We start from the raw sequence: 11,482 nt of genomic DNA on the forward strand, positions 1-11,482 counted from the left end.
TTCCATGCCCACTTGATAATAATGTTTATTCTGTTGCTGTTGAATGGAATGTTCTGTACATGTCTGTTAGGCCAATTTGATCTAAAGTGCTCAACATCACTAATTATCAGGGAAAAGAAAATTAAAACCTCAATGAAATATTACCTCTCACCTGTTGAAATGGCTATAGTCAAAATGATGAAAGATAATAGATGTTGGCAAGGATGTGGAGAAATTGAAACCCTTGTACACTGTTGATGGGAATGTAAATTAATACAGCCATTATGGAAAACAATATGGAGATTCCTTTAAAATACTAAAAATAAAATTACTTTATGATCCAGAAATCCCATGCTTAGATTTCTATCTAAAGAAATCAAAACCAGTGTGTCGAAGAAACGTTTGCACTTCCATGTTCATTGAAATATTATTCTCAATAGCCAAGAATTGGAAATAGCAGAAGTACCTATCAACAGATGAATGGATTTAAAGTATGTGGTGTATATATACACAATAGAATATTATTCAGCCTTTAAAAAGAACAATAGTTGTCATTTGCAGCAACATAGATAGATTTAGAGGACATTATGCTAAGTAAAATAAGTCAAGCAAGAAAGGCAAATATTGCATGCTCTCACTTATATGTGGAATCTAAAAATTTGAACTTATAAAAGTAGAGAGTAGACTTGTGGTTACCAGAGGCTGCGGTAGAGGTGGGGTGTGGAAAAGGGGAAATGTTAATCAAAGGGCACAAAGCTTCAGTTAGAAAAGAGTAATAAGCTTTGTTGATCTATTGCACTTCATGGTGACTACAGTAGATATTGAAACTAGGCCTCATAAAATTTAGAAAATAGGCCTCATATAGAAAAAATTAACACCAGGTGGCTCTGGATAGGGTCCCACCCTGCCTCAATAAGGTCCCACCCTGATAGGGTCCCACCCTGCCAATTCCGGGAAACAACCTCATGGGGTCCCACCCTGCCAATTCCGGGGGTCCCACCCTGCCTCGAAGTTCCCGGAATCAGCAACTCCAAGAAAAAACCTCATAAGGTCCTGCTCTAACCAATTAGCATAAGACAACTTGCTCAGGCCATAGACAGACCCAATTACCACGCGCCTAAAGCTTTGTTTGAATTTCGCGCCCTAAGCTGTGTTTGAACTTGTATTTGCCTATATAAACAGCCTGTAACAAGCAGTCGGGGTCCCAGGGCCAACTTAGAACTTGGGACCCTAGCGCGCTAGTAATAAATAACTCTCTGCTGTGAATCTCGTGTCGGTGATCCTTCGCGGCGACCCCTGCCCAGGAAGGAATCGACAGTTCGGTTCCAACATTTGGTGCATTGGCCGGGAAGTGGGGTCGTCCGAGGACCCCCGACCCATCCGGCGGAGACCTATCTGGCCCGGGCCACGGACTGCTGACTGAACGGACCTACCAGGTACCTTCGTTTTGTTCTGTCTGTCTTGCCGGCTAACTCTGAACTCTGGAGAGTACTCCTTCTGAATTAAGTGGGGAAGGGGGACAGACGTGTCCCGCACCTTCCCACTTTTCGCCCTGGGGGACGCCCTGGCGGTAGTCTGGGAGAAGGCTAATGACTCGGTCAGCCTCCTCAAATCTGTAGGCAGGCCGCCCCTGCCGTCTGAATATTTTGTAATCTTGTGGCGCTACTCTCTGGCCGTGCGGCTTCTCCTTACTTGTCTGGTCTTTGTTTTTGTTACTTTTGTTTTGTCCTTGTTTGTTATACGTGGACGAAATAAGACAGACGTTGACGACTCCTTTGTCTCTGACCCTGACTCACTTCCCTGACGTTCGGGCTCGAGCCCACAACCTCTCCATAGAATTCCGTAAGGGACGATGGCGAAAATTCTGCTCGTCCAAGTGGCCTACCCTCCATGTTGGGTGGCCCCGGGATGGAACATTTAACCTCCCAATTATCTTACAGGTTAAAGCAACAGTGATGGATCCTGGGCCACACGGACACCCAGACCAGGTGGCCTACATAATTACTTGGGAGGATCTGGTCCGAAACCCTCCCTCTTGGGTGAAACCCTTCCTCCATTCCCCTTCCCCATCCCAATCTACCCTCCTTGCCTTAGAAGCCCCAAAGAATCGGAATCCGGACCCGCATAAGCCAGTCCTCCCAGATAAACCCCAGAGGGACCTCCTCCTTCTCGAACCCCTGCCTCCTCCACCTCAAAACCCCCTTCGGGGACCTCCACCTTACGCTTCACCCTTGCCCCCTGTCTTGTCCCCAGCTCTTTCCTCTACCGCCTCGACCCCTACCCTTTCTCCAACTTCTCCCTCGGCCCCTCCCTCCACCCCGTCTCCTCCTCCAGCCCCGCCCAAACTCACCCCTCGGACGCCGCCGCCGACACCTCCTCGTCTCCGCTTGCGGCGGACTGAGGACCCAGAAGGCCCTTCCACTTAGCAATCCTCCCTTTTTCCCCTCCGTACTGTCAGTCACACAGTCCAGTACTGGCCCTTCTCTGCCTCTGACCTCTATAACTGGAAGACCCATAACCCTTCCTTTTCCCAAGACTCTCAGGCCCTAACCTCGTTAATAGAATCCATTCTCCTCACCCACCAGCCCACCTAGGATAATTGCCAGCAACTCCTGCAGGTCCTCTTAACCACTGAAAAAGGCAGCAAGTCCTCTTGGAGGCCCGGAAAAATGTGCCAGGACCAGGAGGCCTCCCAACCCAACTTCCCAATAAAATAGACGAGGGATTTCCCCTCACCCGCCCGGACTAGGACTATGAAACGGCACCAGGTAGGGAGAGTCTCCAAATCTATCGCCAGGCTCTGTTGGCGGGTCTCAAAGGGGCAAAAAAACGCCCCACAAATTTGGCCAAGATAAGAAAGAAACCCCTAAGGAAAGGGAAGCCAGGTTAGCGAAGGAACAGATAGAGCGAGAGGATCGTAAAAACCGAGTAAAGGATAAGCATTTAACAAAAATCCTGGCAGCAGTTGTGAGAAAGAAAGGACCAGGGAGAGAGGGAAAGAAGCGGAGACGGCCAAAAGTGGAAAAAGACCAGTGTGCCTACTGCAAAGAACAGGGGACTCGCGGAGGCGTTAAGGACAAAAGAGGGCGCGGCCAACTCCCGGAGGAACGGCAGGCCGAGAGCACGGCGCCCGGGCCTGGCGCCAAGCCTGAGCCCGCCAGACGGGAGGCGGCCCCGCCGCAGGCTCGGCTCCGGCCCCAGCCACGCCAGCATGGCCGGCCGGACCGTACGGGCCGAGACCCGGAGCCGGGCCGAAGATAACATCAAGAAGGTAATGGCGACCATCAAGAAGGTCCAAAAATGGAAGAAGCAATGAGTGACTGTAGGCGACACTTCCCTTCGTATCTTCAAGTAAGTGCCAGTGGTGGACCCCCAGGAGGAGGAACGAAGGCGGGCAGGTGGCGGGGCAAAGAGATCCCGTGGCCGGGAACGTCGGGGCAGGGGCGCCAGTCCCCGAGGGGGTGGCCCTCTCATCCTGCTGGATCTCAATGATGAGAACAGCAACCAGAGTTTCCATTCGGAAAGTTCCCTGCAAAAAGGCACAGAGCCCAGTCCTGAGGGCAGCCCCCAGCCCAGCCGCCCTGTGTCACCTGCCGGACCCCCAGAAGGGGTCCCTAAAGAGGCTCAGCCCCCACGGCTGGGCCAAGAAAAAAATCCCGGGGGCATAACTGCTGGCAGCACTGACGAACCCCCAATGCTGACCAAGGAGGCCCTGGCAATGATCCAGCAGATGCATGCCTGGACACACTTAAATAATTGAAAGCTAAAATTACTGATTAAAAAAACTGACTTTCTAATCCCAAAGACAAGTACCCTCGTAGAACAAGTGACATCTGCCTGTAAGGTCTGTCAGCAGGTAAACGCTGGGGCTACCCGAGTGCCAGAAAGGAAACGAACTCGTGATAACCGCCCAGGAGTCTATTGGGAAATAGACTTCACTGAAGTAAAACCTCACTATGCTGGATATAAGTACTTACTGGTATTTGTAGATACCTTTTCAGGATGGGTAGAAGCCTACCCCACCCGGCAAGAAACGGCACACATAGTAGCCAAGAAAATTTTGAAAAAAATCTTTCCTAGATTCGGACTTCCCAAGGTAATTGGGTCAGATAACGGGCCAGCCTTCGTTTCTCAGGTAAGTCAGGGGCTCGCCAGGATATTGGGGATTAATTGGAAATTACATTGTGCCTATAGACCCCAGAGCTCAGGACAGGTAAAAAGAATAAATAAAACAATAAAAGAGACCCTTATTAAATTGACCTTAGAGACTGGTTTAAAAGATTGGAGACGCCTCCTATCCTTAGCTCTGTTAAGGGCCCGGAATACACCTAACCGTTTTGGGCTCACTCCATATGAAATCCTCTACGGAGGACCTCCCCCTTTGTCAACCTTGCTTAATTCCTTCTCCCCCTCCGATCCTAAGACTGACCTACAGGCCCGGCTAAAAGGACTCCAAGCAGTACAGGCCCAAATCTGGGCCCCCTTGGCAGAACTGTACAAACCCAGACATCCACAGACCAGTCACCCCTTCCAGGTGGGAAACTCTGTCTACGTTAGACGGCATCGCACTCAAGGACTAGAGCCTCGGTGGAAAGAACCCTACATTGTTCTCCTGACCAGTCACCCCTTCCAGCCATAAAGGTTGACGGAATCTCCACTTAGATCCACGCATCCCACGCCAAGGCTGCTCCAGAGACGTCCGGATCAACACCACTTAAGACGTGAAAACTCCAACGCTCCGCGGACCCGCTCAAGATAAGACTCTCTCGTATCTAACTCCTTACTTATTGTTTACCCTTCTTCCCTGCGCCGTCTCTAGTGTAGTTTTTGACGCTAACCCCCACCGGCCATTTAGCCTGACCTGACAGATAATTAATTTTAATAATCAAGAGGTCTTAAATAAGACCTCCGAAAATGCTCCTATAAAGACTTGGTTTCCAGACCTCTATTTCAACCTAAAAAATAACAGATAGATAACAACAAAATTAATATAAAGTCTCTATTTATACCAGCACAACCCGCCTAAAATTCCCCTCCAAATCAGACTATTAGTCAATCCAGACACTGCCCCTGTTGCAATAAGGCCAGACCAGGTTTTATTAGAAGCTAAGAAGCCCCCGGTTTCCATATCGGAGAAGCCCCAACTAAAAACTCCTCAAAGCACTTCCCCGCCCTTAATCTCCCTCACCCTCGCCGACATGTTAAAAATTAAGGTAGCGGCTGAAGTTAAGACCAGGACAGCAGCCCTAGTGCATAGTAACCATCATCTGCAACAACTTAAAGTAGCCATAGATAAAAACCTTAAAGCCATAGAACAATCTATCACAAAACTTGAAAAGTCCTTGACTTCTCTGTCTGAAATTATATTACAAAACCGACAAGGACTAGAAATTGTCTTTCTAAAAAAGGGCGGGCTCTGTGCAGCCCTAAAAGAGCAATATTGTTTTTATGCAGATCATTCAAAAATAGTTAAAGATTCTATGGCAAAACTAAAAGAGAAAAAATCTCAACAAAGTTAGTTTAAAAATTAGTACAACCAATCCCCTTGGCTTAGCACCCTAATCTCCACCATCTTAAGACCCCTCATCCTGCTCACGCTCATCCTGACTTTCAGGCCATGCATACTCAACCACTTACTCACCCTTATTAAAAATAGATTACATGCTATGGTTCTGACCCAACTATACCAGACCCTCAGGACTAAAAAAGAGGCTCAAGATTGAGCCTCTGACACAAAAAGAGGAGGGAATGAAACTAGGCCTCATAAAATTTAGAAAATAGGCCTCATATAGAAAAAATTAACACCAGGTGGCTCTGGATAGGGTCCCACCCTGCCTCAATAAGGTCCCACCCTGATAGGGTCCCACCCTGCCAATTCCGGGAAACAACCTCATGGGGTCCCACCCTGCCAATTCCGGGGGTCCCACCCTGCCTCGAAGTTCCCGGAATCAGCAACTCCAAGAAAAAACCTCATAAGGTCCTGCTCTAACCAATTAGCATAAGACAACTTGCTCAGGCCATAGACAGACCCAATTACCACGCGCCTAAAGCTTTGTTTGAATTTCGCGCCCTAAGCTGTGTTTGAACTTGTATTTGCCTATATAAACAGCCTGTAACAAGCAGTCGGGGTCCCAGGGCCAACTTAGAACTTGGGACCCTAGCGCGCTAGTAATAAATAACTCTCTGCTGTGAATCTCGTGTCGGTGATCCTTCGCGGCGACCCCTGCCCAGGAAGGAATCGACAGTTCGGTTCCAACAATATACCTAATGTAAATGACCAGTTAACGGGTGCAACACACCAACATGGCACATGTATACATATGTAACAAACCTGCACGTTGCGGACATGTACCCTAGAACTTAAAGTATAATAATAAAAAACAAGAAACATCAGCCAATATTGCTTCACTGAAAAAAATATAATAATATATTGTATACTTCAAAATTGCTAAAAGTGGATTTTAAATGTTCTCACCATAAATAAATGACAAGTATGTGAAGTGATTAATGTTAACTAGCCTGATTTGCTCATTACACGATGTATACATGTATTGAAGCCTCACATTGTATCCCATAAATGTATATAATTATTCTGTGTCAATAAAAATATTTTATATAAAACCCTGAAATATTGGGGAAGGGGCTAAATTGTTGCAGATAAGGTCAGAGAAGGGACAGAATACTACTATATTTCTAATGAACTCCTGGAGAGTGTCTTGATAACTTTAAAGCCAGGGTTATAGTTGCTGTCTACCAACAATAAAATGTGTGTAATAAGAATTCACGTTCATAAAGAGTAAGAAGGGAAAACACATTAGCACTGTGCTGTTTCAACATGCAGAAAAGGTATTTGATCAAATGATTGATTCTCATCTGTCATGAAAAGCTTTCTTATAAAGGAAAAAGAAGTCTTACTATGTTCCTAATAGCAAAATGGTCGATTCTCATTTCCTGCCTAATGAATTATTTACACACTCCACTGAAGGCCATTTATACTCCATCTACACTTACAGAATGCTCCAGAAGGTGGCACATTCAGTTATATAAGAATTTCTTCTAAATTCAATATATTCTCATCATTTAATCTGTGAAAATGTTGTTGTTCTCTACCTTAGAGATGAATGAAGACCCATGTTATGATACACGGGTCCTTTTATGATCATAGAGCAATGTATGAAGCAAGTTTTTGTAAGAATATCATTATTTGATCAATGTAAATCAAGAACCAGTGCAATCCTAAAAGCATGGTTCAGCCCCTTATCTAGTACCTTGGGGTCTTTTGACATTTCCTGACTCTGCCCCTACATTACTCCTGCCTGACCCAGCTCCTTCAGGAAGTAGCACTCCCTGAACTAGTAGATGTTCAGGAGAAACTGAAGGAGCTGGCAACCTTTAAACTGAAGATGGTGCTTTTAATATCTTGAGAAACCTTTTAAGTGACAAAAGAGTTGCTAGTTTTAAGCTTTCTTTTCTCCTCAAAGGCGTGCATTTCGCATACTTAGCTCATTTATATTACAGTGAAGACTCAAAGAAAAGCTCTATTCTTGTTACTCATGCTGTGTAGGAGGAAAGAAAGGTGTGTCTTAAAAACACTGTAGGCTCCTTCGGTCATTTGTCCCTCATTACAGATGTAGGTTGGACATCTTACAATAATAGTAGTGGCAACAGGCTGGTTCCCAGATGGAGGTCCCCGTGTAGCAAGGATGAATGAAAGTGAAATGGAGATCAGCTGACATTTAGGTTGCTCAAAATGCATTGGGTTTTCATATCATGTTGCTGGTAGAGTTAATTTCCCCATTCATACAATAGCTGGATCAACAGTTGCAATGACTTTCTTGATTTTAGAGCAACATATTATATCACTTTGACATGGTCATTGAAAGAAAATGTATCTCTATGTAGAGTAAAGACACAAGAGTGAAACTAACAGAAATGTGGCAACAACATGAAAATTTAGCTGGATTAACACATTGTAGAATAATTTCTAGTTCAAAATAATTTACTAAACACCAGGACCTCTTTGTAGGTAAAATTGGGCACATTTTAATGTATCTAGGAATGCCAGTTGCCTCTTGAGAATTTCATTTTAAAATTCAAATTTAATTTTTGAAAATGATCTTTAAATTATTAATCTTATTGTCTTATATTAATAAATATTTTCTGAACGATAATAATACAAATTTTGAGATTTGGGCTATACAATTTTGCTTTTTATTATCAATAATAAGCTGAATCATTTCCCCAAAATCACATTTTTTGACTTCCTAGAACTTATAACTTTAAAATGAAGTATTTTAAAATTACTGAGAGATATACTATTGATATAGAAAAAATGCATACATGTACAGTTAAAGAATAAAGTAGAAAATAGTGTAAACCCAATCTAAGTAAGGAAACGGAACACTGCCAGCCAGCAGGCACATCAGGAGCTCCTTGTACATTCATTATTTGCTGCTTTTCTGCGTTCCCTTTCCGCCAGAGTGTTATTCTGACTCTTGAATACTCTATTTGCTTTTCTGCTTGTTTTTTACCACATATGATGAAACCATAGATAATATACTATTTAATATAGCCTGAACTTTATATAATCAAAATAGACTTGGAGATGTCTTTTTGTCTTGTTTCTTTCTATCAAAATTATAATTGTGAAAATTATCAGTGTTGTTCCATGTAAACATAATTCGTTTTTATTGCTGAAAAATATTTCATTATATGAAAACACCAAAATGTAATTATCCATTTTACTAATGATAAATTTTTGAGTCATTTATGTTTCTTGCTATTGCAAGCAATGATTCAGTGAGCAGTTTGTATGGGTTTCCTGGTGCACATAACTATGAGTTTAAATATGGTATATAACTAAAGATTGTCTTCTGTATTACAGTTCATTTTCATCTTCAACTTTATGCAATAGTGTCAGAATTTTTTCCAAATTTATATTTGGAAATATATTTATGTTTACCAATTAATATTCCCAACAGCAGTGGATGAGAATTTCTGTTGGACCACATTGTTGCCAAACCTAATCAATGATTGCCAATCTGTTGTATAATATAAATAACTGTATCATATGTGGGTTTGAATTTGCATTTCAGTGAAACTTGAACACCTATTCAGAGATGTATTGATTATTTGGATTTCTTCTTTTGTGAAGAGATTGTTTAAGATTTTGGTCCTTTTGTCTATTTTGTTGTCTATAATATTAATATTGATTTGTAGAAGTTTTTATATATTCTGCACTTGAATCCTTTGTTAACTATATTATAGGAAAACTTTTCCTTTCAGTTGGTGACTAATATTTTTAAATATTTTACCTGGTCTTCTGATTAATAAACTTTTTTTTCATTTTAATGCAATGTAACTTAGTATTTTCTTTGGCTAGGTGATTTTAATGTTTTGTTTAGTAGTTTTTCCTATGCTACAGTCATGTTGACAGTCTTCTCTATTGTATTCTAAACGTTTCATATGTTGGGTATTATATACATGGCTTAAATTTAGCTGGAATTTATCTTTCACAAAGTATTAAGTTGGGGTAGAATTTTCGCCCATGGATTCCTAATTGAGCCAGCACCATTGTTTTGAAAAATCCATTATTTCCTGTTGATTTTCAAATGTCTGTTTTTTTAATATATCAGGTGCCATGAGTGGGTCTGTGTCTGTTCTCTCTATTCTGTTTTGTTGAACTGCTTCATTCCATTTACCAATAAAAACATCTTGATTATTGTAGCTTTTTAATAAGCCTTGATATCTAGTTAGAAAATGCCTTTACTTTGTTTTTCTATATGTTGGTCTTGACCCTCCTTACTACCACTTTTCTATTCCTTCTGAATTTTTGAATCAGATTACCAAATTCCACAAAATTGATGGTGGGAATTTCCACTGGGATTATATTGACCTTTTAACACAATCTGAGTAGAATTTATATCTTTATGATATTGTGTTTTTAATTCATGAATGTTTATCTCTACATTTAGTTAAGTCTTATTTAATTTCTCTCATTAAGGCTACAAGATTTCTCTGTAAATATCTTATACATACTTTATTAGATGTATTCCAAAGTACTTGACATTTTAAAATTTTATTGCAAATTGTTCCAGATAAATAAAAATATCATGGAATTTGTTATAAGTATCTAATATCCAGTAAAATTCTTATTTTTCATATTCTTTCTGCATTTTATTTTAGATCGCCCATATGCACAATCATATAATTTGTGAGTAACAATAATATTGCTTCATCTTGTACAATTTCAATATATTTTAGTTACAAATTTTGACTATGGAGGCAAGCACATTCAATATCATGGTAAATAGTTGTGTAGAGCATCATCACCTAAACAGAAATGTGTTAAAAGTTTCCCATAGTTTGGTACACTTTAGCAGGTAGAATAATCTCTCTTTTATTCCTGGGCTATTAAAGGACTGTTTATTTTATGTATGCGAGATGTATGTTCAGCACAAACCTTCTTTTAATGCTGAGTATACATTTATTTTTATCAAACCATTTTTGTCATTAAATAATGATATGAATTTTGTGTCCCATAACAATGCAATAACATACATTAGCTGACTTTCTAATGCTATGTCACCTTGTTCCAAGTGCATTAACCTTTTTATATATTGCAGATTTGGCTTGCTGTTATTGTGTCTGGAATTTTCACATCATGTTTATTAGAGAAATTGGCCTATAAGTTGCTCTTCCTGTGTTTTCCTCCTCAGGTTTCTGTATCAAAGATTGGGTAGGATAAAAATGAGTTGGGGAGTGTTGCTTTTTTCTGTATTCTAGAAGAGTATCTCGAGATTAGAGTCATTTTCTCTTCAACATTTGAGATCACTTCTTATGAGGCCATCTTTTGCTCATAATCTGACCAGCATTCCTTGCAGTCTACTGAGGGTAGGTAGGGTGTGGGGCAGGTTTATCTCTAGCTCTCCCTTCCTGGGACTGTGAAATTAGCAAGTAAAAATGCAGGGAACCTAGTTCAATTTCAATTATTTTTAATTGCCTATATGACTGTACACTGAGATATAGAAATATTGCATGGAATAGATTTATGCATAAATTATCCATGGTTTATCCAAAATAAATTATAAATATTTAAATTATATACCTCTCTGTTTAAGTATATTTACTTGATGATTTCTCTCTCTTTATGAATTCCTTGTTTTCCAGAAATTGCTTATAAATTGCTTACAAATTTCTTTACAGTTAAAACCTATTTACATTGCAGCATACCTTCTACACTGGCCACTGCCAACTTATTTAATTATTTTGTCCATTGAAAAATTATTAATGAGAACATATGCTTAAAATTAATGACTTTGATAACTTATTTTCAAATTTAATTTGTTAAGCATGGCATAAGTTGCTTTACCATTCTTCAAGATTGTGTTTCATCTGTGACCAACGATTTTTTTCAATGTTGTCCAGTAACAAAAATAATATTATCATGATTTTTAATCCCCTTCTTCTTTAGTATTACATATGATTTCATGTATTCCCATAC

At 40.9% G+C, this 11,482-nt stretch overlaps 1 protein-coding gene and 1 pseudogene across 2 annotated transcripts; both read left to right on the forward strand.

Moving 5' to 3' along the window:
- Positions 1–1,264: 1,264 nt before the first annotated feature.
- Positions 1,265–6,172, forward strand: LOC144338512 (uncharacterized). Its single transcript, XM_077988398.1, has 2 exons — positions 1,265–1,415; positions 1,920–6,172. Exon 2 carries the CDS (start codon positions 1,935–1,937, stop codon positions 2,403–2,405), a length of 471 nt encoding a protein of 156 aa, XP_077844524.1. The 5' UTR covers positions 1,265–1,415; positions 1,920–1,934; the 3' UTR covers positions 2,406–6,172.
- On the forward strand, positions 3,191–4,037 carry LOC144338511 (B-cell CLL/lymphoma 7 protein family member C pseudogene; annotated as a pseudogene). Its single transcript, XR_013412727.1, has one exon. The product of XR_013412727.1 is annotated as a B-cell CLL/lymphoma 7 protein family member C pseudogene (transcript).
- Positions 6,173–11,482: the final 5,310 nt, after the last annotated feature.

Source organism: Macaca mulatta, chromosome X, assembly GCF_049350105.2.
Source record: "Macaca mulatta isolate MMU2019108-1 chromosome X, T2T-MMU8v2.0, whole genome shotgun sequence".
NCBI lineage: Eukaryota > Metazoa > Chordata > Mammalia > Primates > Cercopithecidae > Macaca > Macaca mulatta.